The sequence below is a fragment of the Rhipicephalus microplus genome, chromosome 7 (assembly GCF_043290135.1).
Source record: "Rhipicephalus microplus isolate Deutch F79 chromosome 7, USDA_Rmic, whole genome shotgun sequence".
In the NCBI taxonomy this organism is placed as follows: domain Eukaryota; kingdom Metazoa; phylum Arthropoda; class Arachnida; order Ixodida; family Ixodidae; genus Rhipicephalus; species Rhipicephalus microplus.
In genome coordinates, this window is record NC_134706.1 from 36,781,888 (window position 1) to 36,801,849 (window position 19,962).

General features: G+C 49.8%; 1 protein-coding gene across 1 annotated transcript; it reads right to left on the reverse strand.

Moving 5' to 3' along the window:
• Positions 1 to 4,101: 4,101 nt before the first annotated feature.
• Positions 4,102 to 19,786, reverse strand: LOC142767749 (neprilysin-1-like). The gene is made up of 6 exons (XM_075869979.1): positions 19,659 to 19,786; positions 17,632 to 17,902; positions 11,154 to 11,462; positions 8,394 to 8,800; positions 6,892 to 7,357; positions 4,102 to 4,407 (listed from the first exon to the last, which is right to left on the reverse strand). The coding sequence occupies exons 1-6, from the start codon at positions 19,784 to 19,786 to the stop codon at positions 4,102 to 4,104; spliced, it is 1,887 nt and encodes a 628-aa protein (XP_075726094.1).
• Between the last annotated feature and the right edge of the window lie 176 nt (positions 19,787 to 19,962).

Sequence of the window (19,962 nt, forward strand, 5' to 3'; positions counted from 1 at the left end):
CGACGCCTAACTCATGAACGCCGCGTCTACTCCTGCAGCAAGCTGCAAAATGGTTTCTTTTGTTGCACAGCGTGCACGTTTTTCCAAACGCTGGGCAGCGTCTTGGTCCGTGAAACTTGCCACAGTAGCCACAGCGTCGACGTTGTCCGCTCGTACGAGACTGTCCGGCAGCGTTTGCAATTTTTTCGACTCTCTGCACTTTCGCTTCGCTTTCAAGAGCCCGGTTCTGCGTTGCTGCCAGTTCCGCGGCTTTGCAGATTTCTACAGCTGATTCTAGGGTTAAGTCCTTCTCCTGAAGCAGGCGTGCACGTAGCTTCTTGTCGACGATACCGCACACTATCTGGTCCCTCACCATCGAGTCCCTAAGTTCGCCAAAATTACAAGTCTGTGCTTTCAACTGAATATCGCGCAAAAACTGTTCGAAAGGTTCACCATCCTGTTGTTGCCGACTGCGCAGAACGTACCTCTCGAATGTCTCGTTGCACCGAGGCGTGCAGTAGTCTTCGAAGGCTTTGACGATCGAGTCATAGTCCTCTCGTTGTTCTGCTGATAGAGGTAGGGTGTTAAACACTTCAATTGCCTCTGGGCCCGCGACGTGTAGAAAGATGGCAGCCTTCTGTGCTGGCGTCCGTTTCTTGTTGGTCTCAGTAGCTTTGAAGTAGAGTTCGATTCGTTGGCGGAACCTTTTCCAGTTGTCGGCCGGAGTATTTGTCAGTACAAGTGGCTCGGGTGGTGGTAGGCAGTCCATCTTCAGCGCAGGGTTCGACTGTTACACTTCTGACACCATGTTCTGCTTTACGCGCTCAGCAAAGACACAACCACACGAGACGCTAGCTAGCAAGGGACTGTTTATTGATGGCTGCCGCGCCGCGCGCGCGCCCTCTCTCAAGGTGGCCAGGTGAGGTGGGATCATCCCGATTTATTAAGCGGTGGCCCGCCTGGTACCCTTGAACTGCAGCGTGGATATGTGATGCGCTTTCTGCACTGGATACGGCCGTAAATCCGAACGGTTGGGCGATGCTGCGTGGCGTGTTGCCGCGGTAAGATGGACCGAAGTTTCGAGTGTTCTCGTTTCCTAAGGACAACCGAAGAACAAAATGGGGGCGTGTCATTCGTCAAGCTGACGTCGACATCAGTTTTCTTCGTGACCCGGAGGTACGTGTGTCCGTACTACATATTTACAAGTCATTCCAATGGCACCATCTCCATAATGTTCCGTTCTTGCTCTAAAATAAAGGTGTCATGTGTGTTTCTGACTTCTTGGCGTAAGTCCTGGCATAAAATTGGTAAACGCGCCTGGCAGTACGTTTTCAGAACATTCATTTTACCTTGAGGGTCGGCAAAAATTATTGCCATCGGTAATTAGCGCAGCGAACTTCTTGTATTACCTCTGCTTACTTGGTTGAAAAAAAAATAGAAGGAATGCTGTTGCATTGCACAGTTCATCGGTGTTGTGCATGGTATTTTCTCGCTGGTGTTCCAAATACTTTTTTATAATTTTGCGCCTGTCTTGCCAGCACTTTAGCCTAATATGTTTCCTTGAACTTTAGATGCGTGTAGACACTTATAGTAAAGCGTTTTCTTAAATAGTGTTCTGGTGTGTGACCTCTACTTAAAAATAAAGTATTTAAGAACCGCTACCAAATATACCGATCCAAGAACCAGCAGTGCACTGAAAGCACCCACGGGGCTTACCCGGTATAATGTAGACCCAGTAGAAGCATTTTCCCCAGGCCCTAAGTTATATGAGTGACTACGCACCTTTGTGACAAGGGCGAAGAAGCGCCGCTTCTTGTGTCGGTCACAAGAGATTTTTGTGAAAGGAAAGGTTTTGTTTTCTTTTGCGATAGACATCATCCCGATATTGTGCTAAATAGCATATTTGGAGCAGCAGCACACACACTGCTCAATAACTACGTGCCTATGTAGACAGATGTTCGAAAGGGTACAAATAAAACTGCAAAAACTTCGCAAATGAGTTTGGGACAGTTTCTCTGCAGGAAGTGTGTAAGTAAGTGCATGTGTGTAAATAAATAAAGAATGAATAAAATGTATCTTATTTTTTTTCCTCACTTTGTTGGTCCGTCAAATTTTGCTCTTATAGATCTACCACACCTTTGATACCACACCATCTTTCTTTTATTTGTTCGTGGAAGAAATGGCTCACAAATCAAACGCCAAACGCTTTTAAGCGGTGATAGATTACTTAAACCAGTGCCTTTTTTTTTACGCAAAAGGCAGACTAACGATATTCAGCATTTAAAGCTCACCGCGAACGTTTTATCTCTTCACGGGAGGCGACGGTGGCAATGGATTCATAGCCTCCCGTACGCACACTCACTCGGGCTTGCCCCGCCGCGGTGGTCTAGTGGCTAAGGTACTCGGCTGCTGACGTGCAGGTCGTGGCATAAAATCCCGGCTGCGGCGGCTGCATTTCCGATGGAGGCGGAAATGTTGTAGGCCCGCGTGCTCAGATTTGAGTGCATGTTAAAGAACCCCAGGTGGTCGAAATATCCGGAGCCCTCCACTAAGGCGTCTCTCAGAATCATATGGTGGTTTTGGGACGTTAAACCCCACATATCATCATCATCATCATCGCTCGCTCGGGTAAAACGAAGGACGTCACGAAGGACGTCACCTGCTTATCTCGTGAATGGAGGCCTGTGGAGTAGCTTTAAATGTTGTTTATTTGATTGATATGTAGAGCTTAATGTCCCAAAACCACAATATGATTATAAGAGACTCCGTAGTGGAGGGCTCCGGAACTTTCGACCACCTGGGGTTCTTTATGCTGCTCCCAAATCTGAGAACACGGGCCTAAAGCGTTTTAACCTCCATCGCAAATGCCGCCGCCACAGCCTATCCCTCGACCGGCGGGTCAGCAACCCAGCACTTTAGGCACTAGACCACCGCGGCGGGGCAGCTTTAAATATTGTTTCCTCGATTTCTGGCGGGGACGTTCAGCTTCGGAACATAAAAAAAAAACTTAGCGAATAACTTTGTGATGTAACAACAGTGCGCCGTGCAAATATAAACAGTTTCATGCACAAATAAAACCAATCATTTCTATTACCACGCAAAAAAAGAGAAATAGTGTTAGACTGTGCCTGTGTGACCTAGCTAGAACCCGCAAAGTAAAGCCCCATGTCACATGCTCGAAATGGTACAAAAGGTGTAGCCCGTTTGTCAGTTGTGACTATGACTTCACGTTCAGTGTCGCTGCCCTCAAGGATAGACTTGGGTGGAAATTACTAAGTACACGAAGTAGTAAAAGAGCCCCGTTTGCGCTCTTATAACAGTCTGGACTTGCTGAAAAAACAGAATGAAAGGGCGATGGTACTACACTAACATTACACGTTTTTTCTATAACTTACACACCCATCTTTACGTGTCTTTGGCACCGTGCTGCAGGGCGTCTGCACCACGATGCAATACGCGACTACAAGTTCCATCGATCGGATACATGAAACTGTTTAAAATACAGAAACAGCTACAGAGAGGGCTGCATCTCCATAGCACAGGTGGAGTAAAAGTAGTTATCGACCAGTCACATTTCTTGCTGACAGATATGTCCTGGTACACCAGTCTGCTAGCATGCGCTCTAGGCCGCATGCCATCAATGATCCTGTTTTTCGTAGGATTCGCGTCACTTTGCCCACTAAAGGGGAGCCGACAGTGGCACGTGCTTCCATTTTCGCAAAGTGGAACTTCACGTTGATGCTCCATCTGCGGATCGAGAGCATCGACAAATCACTGCTTCCTTTTGTGTCAAGGTGTGTCGCAGCAGGTGCCACACTACCCTTCACTTTATTTACACTTTCTACCCTATCGGGGTTCGTTTCTGGAAGGGTATGTGCTTTCATAACTTAAGTTATAAAAATAGTGATATTAGTAATTAGAAAAACAAAACAAAACCTTGGGCAGTAAGCAAATGAAAACAATCAAACGTAATATTACGTCGTAAGTGTGTCAAGTCAGAAAGGTGGTACACAGCAAATAGCACATCTCAGTGCCGAGAAAACATAGGCGGTTAGTAAATGAAAACAACGAAACGTTATATAAAATGCATCGCAATTATAGTAACTAATGGCGTGCAAGGCGTTAGAAGCCTTTGCACTGCCTCGCTGCTCGCATGTCGCTTCGCGGCGCGCACGAGAAGGCGTCCGCGAAGTCGGCCTTGTGCCTCAGCGGCTGGTTGCACGAGAACTGGCCGTACTCGTCGCCGCAGTACGTGTAGCAGTGGATGACGTAGAAGAGCTGTCGAGCCGTCAGTGGCACGTCGCCCAGCCGGTCGTCGTCGAAGGACGGCGACTGCTTGAGCACTGCGAGCGCGACGTCCAGGGCGGCCGCGGTCATCACGCTGTCCTCCAACCTGGCGATCCATTCAGCGGTGAGGTCCGGCAGTCCCTGAAAACGGCGAGGACGATAATGAACCTGCAGGGCTCTCACGGTGTTCTTAATGAATCATCGCCTGGGACGAGTATATAAGGCAAAAGCCATTTTTCCCCCCATCGATGTCCTAGTATTATCTTTTGCCTTGGTTCTCGGTGCAAACAAATAAGCAAACTACCACTACGGCGTCTCTCGAGGTGGATTTGGGACGTTGAAATCCACATCTTAATCCATAAATCAATTAATCAATCGATCGATCAATCAGTCAAACATACAAAAACAAAATCAAATCGCTGTTTCGCCGGAAGGAAAGAGCAGTGAATGTGAAAACGATAAATGGACATGTCACAGGAAGAACGGCAAGCAGCTAAAAAGTTTACTACGCTCTGCCCAAACAAAAGAAATGACTCATGAAAACGCACAAATACACGCAGAACGAGCCTGAACTGTTGTAGTGAATAGTTGTCGCTTTAACTATATAGGCTCCATTTTGGCACTTCTAGCTAGCAGTTTACTCCATTGGCAAACGCGATCGCTGCAGCCAGCAAAGTGACCTTGTTGTGGTCTGTAGCTTGAACGCAAACTCTGCCGTAAGGGCATTGTAGACGTACGAAATCGCCCCACAAGAGATAAGCGTTGCGGGCACTTGCGAACATGCCTTGTATGTTCGAATCCCAATTCCGGGGACGTCGCGATTCCAGCCAAACTTGAGGAAATTTCAGAATTGGGTACGCAATAAATACAGAGTGGCACGTGAGGCCGCGGCTCGCGTCCTCCGCTTGCGTCGATTCTGGACTCCAAAAGAAACTTTTTTTGAGCCTATAGTTCGTACATATTCCTCAGGCTAAAGTTACAGCGCAGACGCACTTGCTTGTCGTTCTTACTTTTTTATTTATTTGTCCACGTACCCATCTAAGTATGATTATATGTCCCACTGTACCTTCTGGTTCTGAGCTATTGCGTGCACCAATGCAGTTATATTGCGTGCATGAGGCGTTTGCCGCCCGGTCATGTAGGCTTCCTAGTATGGTCCATGGCGCAATTGCCTAAGGCAGCGCGCTGCGCAGAGAGAGGTCGCAGTTTCGAATTCCCTGTCGCTCGCTTGAAAAAGTTGTCTTACCCGTTAGTTTCTTTTGAGGCTGTCTTGTGCATATACATACATATGCGGGACATGACTGCGACGGCTGCGGCAAAAGTCCACCGAATGTGTCTATGCAATAAGAGCTGTCAACTTGCAGTTTCCATTACGTCTCAATGGCGCAGTAGCTATTGTTCTCGGCTGCTGACCCGACAATCGTTGCGGCCACATCTTTGAGGAAGGTGTAAGCATTTGAGCGTGTGAACCAAGATTTAGAAAGCCATGGTGGTCGAAATATGCGGAGCCCTCTACTGCGACGTGCCGCATAATCATACGCTTATTTTAGGACGTTGAATCCATACAGTTATTACTATTGTCTAAGGTAAGACATTTACCCTTATTGCGAACCAAGACTACTTGAGCTATAAAAAAGGCCGAGCCGGCTCACGCAAAAAAAAAAAGTCTTTCTCGTTATGCGCTGTACCAGTTCAAGTTCTCCAACCGACTCGACCAATCTTCAAACTTTCGGGGTAACGGAGATACCATTTGAGGAGGCAAAACACCCCTACATCCCCAAATTCGCATGTTCATGGTTGGCGAAAAAGTTTTTTTGCTTGCTTGAAATAGCCTAAAAATATGAAAAGTGGGTTATAGTGGGATATATTGGCTTAGGGGAATAATTGAAGCGGTTGTCTCTCTGTTGGGCGCCAGAAAGCAAGTTTTGGCATTAAGACACAATAGCGGTGCCTAGACTGGAAAAACAGCGGAGCTAGCTCATGGCCCTCTTCACCCTTGCTTCTTCTTTCCACTCCTGTGATATTTTAGAAGGCTGTTCTATGAAAAATTAAGGAGACGGGCCATAAAAAAGAATACGAAAAAAAGTAATTTTTTGCTGAGCCTTGTTCACATAGGAATTCTAGTTTCGTTTTGAACGGGGCTCTTGCCAGAAGAGTCGAAACATCATGTATCGCAGTCTTTTTTTTTCACTTAGGCGATGTTCTTTTAATTATTGCGACATCGCTCCCGACCAGACGGGCATTCGTCAAAAGCTCAATTTCGTGGCTTCGCATTGCTTCACACTGTCCCCTCCACAATTATATTCCCCAATTTTCTCATTACTCCTCGCCCTCACTTCCTTTCCTACCCCTTTATATAGTATACTATGCAAAGCTGTGCTACGCTTAACTCTGCCATTCCCCCATTTTCTTCATTTACTGTACTTCCTTAACTGTGCTATACTCTTCTTCTACCGTACTATTTATACTCTCCTGTTCTTTTCTTTTCTCCTCACTTTCAAATCACTTCTGCTCTCTCTCACTCCTTTTCCCTCCGCTTCGTTATAATACACCATGCTCCTATCTCGGTTTTGCGTGCCATGGCATAGCTAGCTAGGCTGGGATATGGAGGCTAGCTGGACTCACCCTCTCATGATACGACTGCTCCTTGCTCGAACAGTTCATTCGGGGCGAGAACAGAGGTTTGGTAAGCGCAAACAACTCGCATGTGAGAAATGATTGTTCTGAACTTGCCTCTTCTCTCATTGCGGCAAGTATGCAGTCCTGGAAGTTGTCTATGGCCGTTGTCGTGTGGCCGTGGTGTCGGAGCTCTTCGTAGGCCTTGATGGTGGCCTTGGCCAGTTCGACACCGAAGGTGCCCATGCGGAGCGCCCTAGGCGCGCCCTCGTGGTACATGGGGGGCGTCAGTATGGACGGCTTGAGAACGTAGTCTGCCCTGTCGCCCAGCGAGAGTGCTTGGTACAGGTCGTCGGCCAGTATCCACGACGGGTCCATCTTGCCGATGGAGTCGAGGTTCGTTAGGCGGTTGGCCTTGGTCGCGTCCCGCAGGTTCTTCACGAAGCTGACCTCCATGTTCGGGAAGTGGGCGAACCTGCGAAACGAGAGGCTGTTGGGAAATGACTCAACACGCGACGATTTTCGGGCTGTGAATTTGCTTGCAGTGAAAAAAAAAGCCAGGTCCGATCGCCCTCTCCGCAATGGTGAGTAGTGAACGACTGACGTATGTCGGTGAACTCACTCAGACTCACGGCTCATGTCGGCGAACCCACTCAAAAGTAGCCAATCTGGCATAAACTTAGCCAAATCTGGCAATCCTGCTTGTTATTGATTAATTCGTCTAGCAGCAGTCGATTAGGGAAGCAGTTACAGTACAGGTGTCGAAGTCATTCAGCGGTTAGTTAGAAAAGTAGTTAGGACTCCTGTGAAGGCGGAGTAGTTTAAAAGTAAGAGGCTTGGTTAAGGCAGGTGCCACTGGGCTACTGCGGCGGATGGTATAATATCTATTCACTCTTTTGACAATAACGACAATATTGCGCAAGCACTTCTTACCCAACTTTCAGAAACGTCTCAATTAGGTTACGGCTTGAACCTAGAGAACTCGGAAGTGCGCCGTGGCAGAATATCGTAAAGCTATCGCAGCGTTTTTTTTTCGAGGATGACGGTTCTATTTCAGTTCACGTCGGCAGCTATTCGATGGGTGAGAACTCGGTTCACCTTACGGAACCCTATCGTAAAGCTCATTTGCATTGCCACACTGACGTGCCTCGTATTTACAACGTGATTGTCGTGACTAATACTACAGATTTACCTGCTCGGAAACACATAACAGTTTTCAACATCAACGTGCCGTATGCTAGGGTGCTTTAATATTTCACCGACGCAGTTTCTGTCACGGGAGTGACGTTCCCTGGCGTCAGTAAACTGGGCAGGAAATATGACAATAAAATTTTTTGTTTACGCGGGTGGTTTGCATTGGAGTTGAAGCGAGTTCCCCTTAGTCCACGACGGTGGGTTTCGGGTGCTCTACCTATTGTGCTACCGCCAGACGGGTTAAAAGGTTCACAAACGCGCCTTATAGCGAGGACGGTGTTTCGTGTCAGTTTGGTGTACGATGCGTCTCAACTGACCTGGCCTCGAGGTCATGCACGACTGCAATGTCGAGGAACCTGAATACCGAGCTGATCTCGTGCCACGGATAGGTGGCCTCGTCCAGCGTCTGGTACACGGTTCGCCGCACGGCCCGAGTGATGCCCCAAACGTCCTTGCGCACTGGTTCGGTGTAGACGCCTTGCACAAACGGCACGACCAGGGCGATCCCGGTGAGCGATATGGTGAAGGCAAGGCATATGCGCCGGTGCCGCAAGTCCGCGTTCTCTGGGTAGCCGTAAAAGTTGGCGATCAGCTCCCGGTTCGCGAACCAGGAGGTGTACTGGACGCAGAGCCAGCCGATGACGAGCTCGAGGACCTCCTCCTTGGTTGCGACCAGGTGCAGAATCAGCTGGAAGTATTGCCGATTGTTGGCGACCGTCTCGATCTGTGGAAGCACAGGTGATGTGCACGAGCTTCGAGCTTCAGAAGGTCTGGTGAACCTCGTAACTTGTATTGTAGTTGCGAAAACGCGGTGAGGTCTTCAAGAAACTATTGAGCTGAATGCCTTAGATGCGTCATCAAGCTCGTGATTGTACCGTCAATGGCGTCAACACGAGTGGTGCAAACAACCATGCGATGACGCCGCCACATGACAACACAGGACACCGAAATGCATGACCTCATTATGAAGTCGCACGAGATGTCACGCTTGTCACAGTGCAGGGGACGGGAAGAAAGAATAGACATGAGTGAGAGATCTCCGTCCGTTCTTCATGTTTCAAGCATTGCACCGGGAAGAACACGTTTAATATTCATAGGCGCCAACTCGCTGAGGTGCAACTTTTTTGACGTCGCATAACTTGACGTCATTCCATGACATCGTTGTTTGATTAAAGGTGTGTGGATCCCAGAGGCGTTGCAGAGCCAAACCAGGTGCAGAAAGGTTCCAATGCTTCTGACCTCGGATACATAATAAACAAAGTGGCTGGCTGGGCCAGTTTGTTTAGCATACTTTAGGTTTAACAACGCGAAAAAAATCACGGTGGACAGGAAAAGGACGAGAAAAGCGCCGACTTCCAACTAAAATTTTTTTGACAAGAAAGCTTGTCCTGTCTTTTTCCTGTCCGCCGTGTATTGTTTCGTGCTGTTGAACCTCAAGAAGACATAATAAAGACATGGAAGGTGGAGAAAGCTTTCCGAAGGGGGATGTAATACAAATGACTCGGGAGGAAACTAAGAATGTAGCTTTTTATTCGAGTCGTTTTAGTCAAATGAATGAAGTACCATGTGACACGTCTGAGTTTAATTTACTGCATACTTATGTCTAGTCCACTACTTATTTGGAGCTGTAGCACTAAATGAGTCAATAGGTTTAAACTGATCTAACGTGATTATAGCCTTGAATCAGCTTCCCGAAGGGACTACCTCCTCGCCTAACAAGCAGACACTGTAAGCACTGAACCTTAAGCTTCTCAGGATTTCGTGGTTTTCGCCTACACGGTGTTGTTTTCTTTTGCGCATGTCACATACGTTCGCAGCGAAAAAGAAGCACAAACAAAATGGTTGGGCTGCCATGCGAGTAGAGATAGAATGGGCGTGCGATCGCATAATTGTGGGGATATTACGTTTCAGAGCACGATGTGGTTATGAGGGACTAACTAGTGTTTTTTAGAATGCTAATAAGTCAAAGCCCACAGGCCTCACTCATTAATACTCCATCAAAATGCAGCCACGGAAGCCGTGATGCGCTCCCGCGCCGCCTTGGGGTTCAGCATTGGAGCACCAGAGCCCCTGGACCAACCTGACGGGCGCTGCGTGGTGAAGGAGATTACGGATACACAAAACTTCCATGCCTCGTCTGTGTATTAGTCGAGAGATTATTTGAAAATGACATCACGCGAAACAGACTACTAGCGCCATGAGTTAACGCGAAAAGACGGGGAACACCGGGACAGGATAGTGCACGGGTTCTTTTAGTTGATGGACGCTGTTATCGTGTCTAAGCCGTCATTTTGTTGGGTATACAATGGAAATATACAACACCGCCCGCCGCATCGTATGTTTTACGCACGCGGAAAAGCAGGCGAGCGGGACGCAGGTGGGTGGGACAGATAAAACAGGCCAGCCATATCACTGCACAGAGCGTGAATGCTATAACAACCAGATTTAGCTGGGCGTCTACGCAGCAGTTTTGCGGACGCACCGTGGCAACAATTTTGAATTGCAGATTGCATTCGCAGAGCCTTTGCGGACGCTCAACTAAACCTGTTTAACGTCGCACAGCGCGTGACGCTGGCAGCTGGTGGCCTCTCAAACCGAGAGGAATCGCCGTGACCGTGTTTCGTCGGACGAAAGAACGTGATCGTGCCGGGGAGAAGGGGGCTGCGTCTCTGGTGCAGCTGCAGCGAACTTTGCTCGTAGACACGCTCAAGAGCTCTGGCGCACGCGCTAGCTCGACAAACATCAGGAGGCTGCAGGTGAACTGTAGCTGTCCTCTTACCACTTCGCTCTTTGGGGCCACCGTATTTCCTGCGTGCTCTTGTTTTACGTGAGATTCGATTGAAAAGTGATAGCTTCTGGCCTTACCGTGAAGCCAGAATCTATCTGAATGCGAACAAGAATGCGATAGCAACAGATTTGAATGTCGGAAGGTGGCCCATTCCAACATCGCCATGTTGCTATCGCATTCATTGCTTCGTGTTTGGGGCTGGTCGCATTTTCTTTATCTTTAGAAGTTGTTTAGGGTCCTCTTAATTTTAGGTTTACCCGTAAGGCTTGCTCAGTAAATGGCTCCGTACCAGCTCGTTTCCGGTGAGATTGTAGTGCCTGGCGATGGCGCTCGTCCAACGTTCCCACATTCCGAACACGTCCGAGGGGTCCCTCTCGAAGACGTATGTTTCGGGCGGCGAGAAAAACTCGGTCAGTGCGGGGTCCAGGATCTCGGCTTCGAAGTCCATCATCTGTTCGAACGTGACGCCGTCCACGATGCCGCCTCCGTAATGCGAGTACAGTGTCTCGAAGTACCTCCGATGAGCCGGTGACCCCACGCCGAGTTTTACCGCGTTGTACTTGAATTGCTCGAGGTGTACAGTGGGGTGTACGGTCAACTGCAAATTCGAGAAACAATTCGTTAAGGCGTGAAAAACTCTTTAGAACGCTAAATCCTGGTTGCGCTCACGTAAACAAGCGAGCTGCTGCGAGCAAGTGAAGTCGGCATCGTAAGTTTGGATATCTCCATGTCTGATAAAACCTAAAAAGACTAAGCATTTTTTTTTCTTTAGTATATTCGGCTGAACTGTGTAGTACAATTATATAGTGCGTTGAAAAACAAATGAGAAATTTCAACTGACTGGTGGCTTCCGAAGAACGGAAGTGCTCCATTTTTTGTCTTGCCTTTAGCAGCTTCTCAACTTCGGCCGCTAATTCTACAAAGTTGTCCGTTGTTAAAGCGAACATTGGAGCACTTGGCAGGCCGCTGGAGTCGGCTGGCGGTCGTAGCGAGTGTCGCGCAGGAACAGCTTGTTTCGCGACGATTTGCAAACGGTGGCGAGTGACGAAAGAACACGGCTCACAGTACACACAGAAAGCACGGCGCCTGCGCGAAACTCGTCCCAAGGTCCGTCACCAATTACAATGTTACGTTCGACAAAGCAGCGATGACCGAATACCCGACGAAGTTTACCAGAGGGTTCCCGATGTAAAATCAGTGACAAAAACAGCGCTGCGTACGGTCAACTACCTGGAATGCACAAGAGGTCACCAGAACAAGTAAGCGCTATTAAACGGTCTATACTTATCACTCAGTGATAGAGACAGTAAAAGCTGTGGCAAGAGGTGACTCTAGCTTTTTAGGTTGTAACAATTGCCCCACCGCGGTGGGCTAAGGTACTCGGCTGCTGACCTGCAGGTCGCGGGATCGAATCCCGGCTGCGGCGGGCGGCTGAATTGCTGATGGAGGCAAAAATGCTGTGAGCCCCTATGCTCAGATTTGGGTGCTCGCTAAACAACCCCAGGTGGTCGAAATTTGCGGAGCCCTCCACTATAGCATCTCTCAATGATCATATTGCTACATGCATGTATACTGATATTCTAGGGGGCGACGCGCGTGTGTGCCTGACGAGGAAGACGAAGGGTGGTCTCCGCTCGATCGCTGGTGAACCGGGCACGCCATTACCGCTGGTTTGGAATATATCTAATCCCCAGCCTCGTCGTTACGGCGTCTCTTCTTTTCCGTAACATATTTGGTGGAGGTGGAACGTTCCCCGTCTTCACCACGAAGCTTCGCAGTGGCCGCACCATTCAGTCTCCGGCCATGGCTACCAATGACAACAGCCTGTCAGCGTCTCCCTCTGTAGCTCCAGCCACTACATACCTGACGATGCCCACCCCCCGTGATCCAGGTACATTCTCCGCACAACCTGGGCTCGACGTCGACTACTGGCTCCGTATGTACGAGCGTGTTAGCCACACACACCGATGGGACCCTACCATGATGCTCGCCAACGTAATATTCTACTTGGACGGCACCCCACGGGTCTGGTTCGACGCCCATGAGACCGAGCTCACCAGCTGGGATACCTTCAAGGAGCGACTACGCGACATCTTTGGGGACCCGTCTGGTCGCCAAATGGAAGCGCGAAAAGAACTCGCCACTCGTGTGCAGTCGTCAACAGAGTCGTATGTCTCGTACATACAGGATGTCCTCGCGTTGTGCCGAAAAGTCGACGAGCAAATGACAGAGAGTGTCAAGGTAGGCCACATACTTAAGGGCATCGCGGACGACGCCTTCAATTTGCTCGTCTACAATAACGTCACAACCGTAGATACGACTATCAAGGAATGCCGTCGCTTCGAAATGGCCAAAAGCCGCCGTGTTCTGCCACAGTTTACGCGGCTACCAAACACGGCTGTTACATCCACTTGCACCGATCTCGGTGCCGCACCACCCATGCAGGACAGCGTGACACGAATAGTTCGACGGGAGCTTGAGGCGTCAAGTCCGGCACCATTTCCTCCACATCCGCTCGATCATGGCGCCGCAGAAACGCCTCCGCCGGTCTCCGTTATTCACGCCGTCGTGAGGCAGGAAATTGCAAAGCTTGGTTTTCCTGTGGCCTGCTCTGTGTCCCGACCCGTCTCCAGACCAATGACAACAAATGCACCACATTTTATTCCGCGATCCCGCAATCCGGCGGAATGGAGAACTGCAGACAAGCCGATCTGCTTCCGCTGCCACCGAGTTGGCCATATCTCCCGCTACTGCCGCAGCACTTGGACGCCCTCAAACTGGAGTCAATTTTCCTCTAATCGACCATACGAGGACTCCCGTCGGTATTCGCCCAGTCGTGTGTACCTTTCTTCCGACATCCCCAACAGCCGCTCCACTGCTCGTTCGCCGCCACCTCAACGTCGCCGTTCCCCATCGCCCCAACCACGCCGCTATCCGTCGCCGGTCAACTGTGGATCCTCTCGGACGGAAAACTAGATCATGCAGCTCCGGGAGGTAGTGCTGCATCGCTTGCGAATGATCCAAATCCTCCATTGACGCTCCCCACTGATACGAACTTGATTGAGGTGTATGTGGACGGTATTTCCTTGACGGCGTTAGTCGATACCGGAGCTCAAGTGTCTATAATGAGTGCTCATCTGTGTCGCCTGCTCAAAAAAGTCCTCACGCCTGCAGCAACTAAAGCCCTCCGTGTCGTGATGGTGGAACTGTGGCCATCACTGGAATGTGTACCGCTCGTGTTAGTATTGCCGGCCGCCATGTTCCCGTTTTATTTACGGTGCTTGCAAATTGCCCCCACGACCTAATCTTCGGCATGGACTTCCTATCGACGCATTCTGCCCTCATCGATTGTGCCGCCGGTACTCTCTGCCTAGAACTTCCTCTTCTACCGGATTCTGACCCTGAACTCCCGAACAGCTTGTGCACCACTGACTTCTTCCGGATACCGCCTAAAGCTCTCACATTCATCGAATTGGCAACACCCTCTCCCGTGCTTGACGGTGATTATATCGTGACGCCGATTACTGATGTTCTCCTGGCGCGTGACATTACTGTCCCACACTCTGTCGTAAGCTTGGCCTCTAACCGAACATATTTACCTGTTATCAATTTCGGTTTCATAAAACAAGTGCTACCCCAAGGAATTTTGGTCGCCACACTAAGGCCCTTAATTGACGACCACGTCACCTGTTTTACGGCAGACGTATGTCCCGAGCACCCACATCACTCACAGGATGTCACGCGCCTCGATGCGACCTTACGCTCCATGATCGCCCCGGACCTCAAACCTGAGAAGTCAACCGCGCTATGCCGCCTTCTGGCTTCATACCGCGACATATTCGACGTCGACCACCGTCCACTCGGCCGGACTTCACTCGCCAAGCACCGCATTAACACAGGTGATTCTCATCCCATTCATCGGCGACCATACCGGGTGTCTGCTACCGAGCGTAAAATAATTCAACAAGAAGTCACCAAGATGTTAGCCAAAGGAATTATTGAACCCTCTTCGAGCCCATGGGCGTCCCCCGTTGTGCTCGTTAAAAAGAAAGATGGCACGTGGCGCTTCTGCGTGGATTACCGTCATCTGAATAGAATCACGAAAAAGGACGTTTACCCTTTACCCCGCATCGATGACGCTCTCGATTGTCTCCACGGCGCCCGATACTTTTCCACAATAGACCTACGTTCCGGCTACTGGCAGATTGCTGTCGACGAAAAAGACCAAGAGAAGACTGCATTTGTAACTCCAGACGGCCTATATCAGTTCAAGGTTATGCCATTTGGGCTATGCAACGCCCCAGCCACGTTTGAACGCATGATCGACTCTCTGCTACAAGGGTTCAAATGGTCAACATGTCTTTGTTATCTTGACGATGTCGTTGTACATTCCCCAACATTTGAGACCCACCTTCAGCGTTTGTCAGCTATTCTCGACATATTCCGCACTGCAGGCCTCCAATTGAACTCGTCGAAGTGCCGCTTCGGACGCCGGCAAATTACAGTGTTGGGCCACCTTGTCGACGCCTCTGGTGTGCAGCCGGACCCCGAGAAAATTCATGCAGTCACCAGTTTTCCTGTACCCCAGTCAGCCAAAGACGTCCGGAGTTTTGTAGTACTTTGCTCCTATTTTAGAAGGTTTGTGAAAGATTTCGCAACCATCGCTCGACCCCTCACAGAGCTTCTAAAGAAAGACGTCACATTACGTGGGGTACCGACCAAGCTGCTGCTTTTTCTCACCTAATCACGCTACTGACGACTCCACCCATATTGGCTCACTTTGACCCATTCGCTCCGACGGAAGTTCGAACCGATGCTAGTGGTCACGGAATCGGAGCCGTGTTAGCCCAGCGCCAACGGGGACACGACCGAGTTGTCGCCTACGCTAGCCGCCTCCTCACAGCTGCTGAGCGCAACTATTCTATTACGGAGCGTGAATGTCTTGCTCTTGTTTGGGCAGTCTCAAAGTTCCGTCCATATTTATATGGCACTAATTTCACTGTGATAACTGACCATCATGCGCTATGTTGGCTTACGTCACTGAAGGATCCTACTGGCCGGCTCGGGCGCTGGGCACTGCAACTCCAAGAGTATATCTTTACGGTGACGTACAAGTCCGGACGCCTACATCAGGACGCCGACTGCCTGTCGCGCTACCCGGTCGCTGAGTCAAGCACTATGCATGACACCGACACCGAGCCTTGCGTCTTTTCCCTTTCGCAAGTGACATGCATCGGTGACGAGCAGCGCTATGATGCATCCTTGCGTGCTATCATTGAGAGCCTCGAATCACCATCTTCCAGTCAGTCCTATCGCTCGTTCGTGCTCCACGATGGTGTATTATACCGCCAAAGTTTTGAGCCGGATGGACCGGCTCTGCTGCTTGTCATTCCGAAACACCTTCGCTCGGAAGTTCTACATGAACTTCATGACCTTCCGACTGCTGGTCACCTTGGTGTGTCACGCACTTACGACCGAATACGCCGACGCTTCTACTGGCCAGGGCTTGCACGCTCAGTCAGAAGGTACGTTGCGGCTTGTGAGAAATGTCAGCGCCGCAAAACGCCATCGACACTTCCCGCCGGACGCCTTCAACCACTCGATATTCCGTCAGAACCGTTCCTCCGCGTTGGCTTGGACCTACTTGGCCCTTTTCCCTTGTCTTCCTCGGGTAACAAGTGGATAGCCGTGGCCACCGACTACGCCACGCGTTATGCCATCACACGAGCTCTCCCAACAAGCTGCGCCACAGATGTCGCCGACTTCCTCCTTAAGGACGTGATTTTGCAACACGGAGCCCCACGGCAGCTGCTTACAGACCGTGGCCGCACCTTTTTGTCGAAGGTCATAGCCGACATCTTGCAGTCCTGTAAAACGAGACACAAGCTGACTACGTCATACCACCCGCAAACCAATGGATTCACGGAGCGCCTAAATCGAACTCTTACAGACATGCTCGCTAAGTATGTTTCTACCAACCACACCGACTGGGATCTCGCGTTGCCGTACGTCACATTTGCCTACAATTCTTCGCGCCATGACACTGCCGGTTACTCTCCATTTTTTCTGCTGTTTGGTCGAGAACCAACATTGCCTCTAGACACCGTCATACTGTCTCCTGGAGTACCCACCAGTGAATATGCCATGGACGCTATCACTCGGGCCGCTCACGCACGCGAAATCACCCGTACTCGCCTTCTGACCTCTCAAGAGAAGCAACGGCGCTTGTATGACCAACGACACCGCGACGTACACTTTCCACCCGGTTCTTTGGTACTGCTCTGGTCTCCGACCCGTCAAGTTGGCTTGTCAGAAAAACTGCTTACTCGCTACACAGGCTCATACCGTGTCCTCCGTGTGGTTACGCCTGTAACATATAAAATTGGTCCTGCCACCCCATTGTCTTCATGTGCCCAACAGGCTACCGATATTGTACATGTTGCGCGCTTGAAGCCCTACAACTCTCCTAGTGACGTTGACATCTAAATGCGCCGAGACGGCGCTTGCGCCGCCGGGGGTTATGCTACATGCATGTATACTGATATTCTAGGGGGCGACGCGCGTGTGTGCCTGACGAGGAAGACGAAGGGTGGTCTCCGCTCGATCGCTGGTGAACCGGGCACGCCATTACCGCTGGTTTGGAATATATCTAATCCCCAGCCTCGTCGTTACGGCGTCTCTTCTTTTCCGTAACAATATGATGGTTTTGGGACGTTAAACCCCACATATCAGTCAGGTTGTAAGGACTGCAGAACGAACGCGACGACCTCGAACGAATCGCTGCTTCCTCGCGTGTAGAACTCGAAGAAGCACGGCCAGCCCCACTTGTCGCTGATCTGAAGCATGCTGCTCAACACGTCCACCGCGGAGTGATCGCGTGTCGCCGGGTGCTGCGGCCAGTGCAGGTTGGCGTCGTGCATGTATCCGCGGATTCGAGGCACGTAGTCCGTCTCTTGCGCCACCACGTCGTCGCACGTCTTGAAGAGACGCGCCGCCCTCTGCGACGCGGTCTGTTTCTCGGCGGGGACGTCCTCGCGTCTGCATGGAATGGAAGGCGCGAAGTCATCTATAAAGGGGCCCCGAAGCACTTTTTGCAAGTGGAATGAATTCACTGGAAAAGCTTATTGCCTCGCAAACTCAACGCCGCAAACATTTGAGAATCCGTCCAGTACAATCGGAGTCACAAAGATTTGTCGCACGCTGCTATTGCATTCTTTTTTCTCTCATCCGGATGAAATCACTGGAAGCTAAGCACGAAGGGATGGCAGGGGCAAAGAAAATACGTCACGCCCGTGCCTCGTGAACTTGAGCACTCTTTTTTTTCTAATACGTGGCTTTTTCACTAAGATCGCGCGCGCATGCGTGAACAAGTGACGGCCTTCCGCGGCGACCTCTGCAACGACTGAGCACGCCATGTTTAAATTAGTTAATGGCTGATAAGTTAGCTTTCTACGAGTGATTTTTGAGCATCATCCATCATTTGACAAAAGAAGAGAAAGCAATTTTTAGTCGACCTTGATAATTTACTGTGAACTCCAGGCCACGTGCGGCGCTATATTATTTGGCTCGCGTGTTGTCTGGAGCATCTACTACCGATGGGTAGCGTTTTCCGGCCATGCTCAAAAAGAGTTGTAGGGCCACTTTAAACCGAAAACTGAGAGGTTCCTGAACTTCGAAGTTTGCGGCTTTCTGCTTTACGCGAAGACATGCAGAAAGGTGACCATGTTGGTAGCGCGGACTTCTGCATCACGCGAGAGACTAGCGAAATGGCTGTTTCCCTTTTATGGGGTACTTATGGTCGAGCGCTTACTTCTGCAGAAGACGTGTTTCCTGAATAAGACTGGTGACACGAAATCAACTGCTCAGGAGAGTTATATTGGTTACATATTGCTACGTGAAAGCACACAGGAAAACCAGGCATGTTTTACAATATACTTATACGACGCCGAAGCGAATAAGCATTCGCAGGGTTTCCGCTTCCGGGGGGGGGACAAGGTTCGTCGCAGCGCCTCCCCCCCTAATATGCCAATGTGTGGGGATGACATTGGACCCCCTCTTGCCTAACATGACTGTTACACGTTATGAACAATAATAATTATGTTTGTGCATTGTTCAGAGTGTGGTTGCGCACCAATGTATGATTGTTGCACAGTAATGGCGAAGAACAAAGATAATAGCTTGAGAGGTCCAGGTAATTTTTTGCGAAAATGGCTTGGTTTGAATGCACCGTGAATTGATCTTTTAAGTCGGGAAAGAGGTTTTGTGGTTGGTTTGTGAATAGACTGGTAGCGCCACTGTACACGGATAAACAGTTTGACGTTTTCTGGAAATAAAATTGTTGAATTCAGCGCATGGTGCTGTCTTCTTACATCCCTGTTCGCTAGCGCTGAATGTGTTTCCGAGTTATGGTCGATGTTTGTGTGGTCCTGTTTCTGCGTGTTTGTGTTTGAGTTCTCTTGCGTTATCGACAGATTTTTTCCCATACTTTTGAGAAAAACTCGAGTATGAATCGCACTGTGGTTAGGGGAATCTTGCGGCGAGAGAAGGCCGTTATGTCCATTACATAATAATGTCTCTCGTTACCGGTCCTTCCTGTGCCATCACAGCACCAACGAGGACCCATGGTCGGCCCTATATAAGGTCTCATGACGAAACGCCATCGGACTGGACGTAATGTCGCGCTAAGGTTTCATGTCGTAGTCTATACCGACCAATGCGATGTTGCTTTTTTCCATACTACTCTATTCTTAGTATTTTATGATAATTCTGCTAGGATACGAATGCTGGTTCCTACCTGGCAGAACTAATGACAGCATCGATGAAGCGGCGGTTCAGGATGTGACGAATTGCCGTAGCGTTTTTCGCCATTCGGCCGCACACGAACCGGTGGAAGTCGTGGCACGGATGTACAGACCAGTCCATGGTTTCACCGAGCATCTGACCGGGAAAATATAGCTCGTTAGAGATGGGTCCGGACAACAGGTCGGGCGAGCTCAAAGCCCGATGTTTTTCTTCGTGGACAGCAACCGACAGGTTTCCAGAGGTAATATTACAAAGTGCTATTCATTGTGAAAGCAGCGCGAAAAAGCAAACAAAAA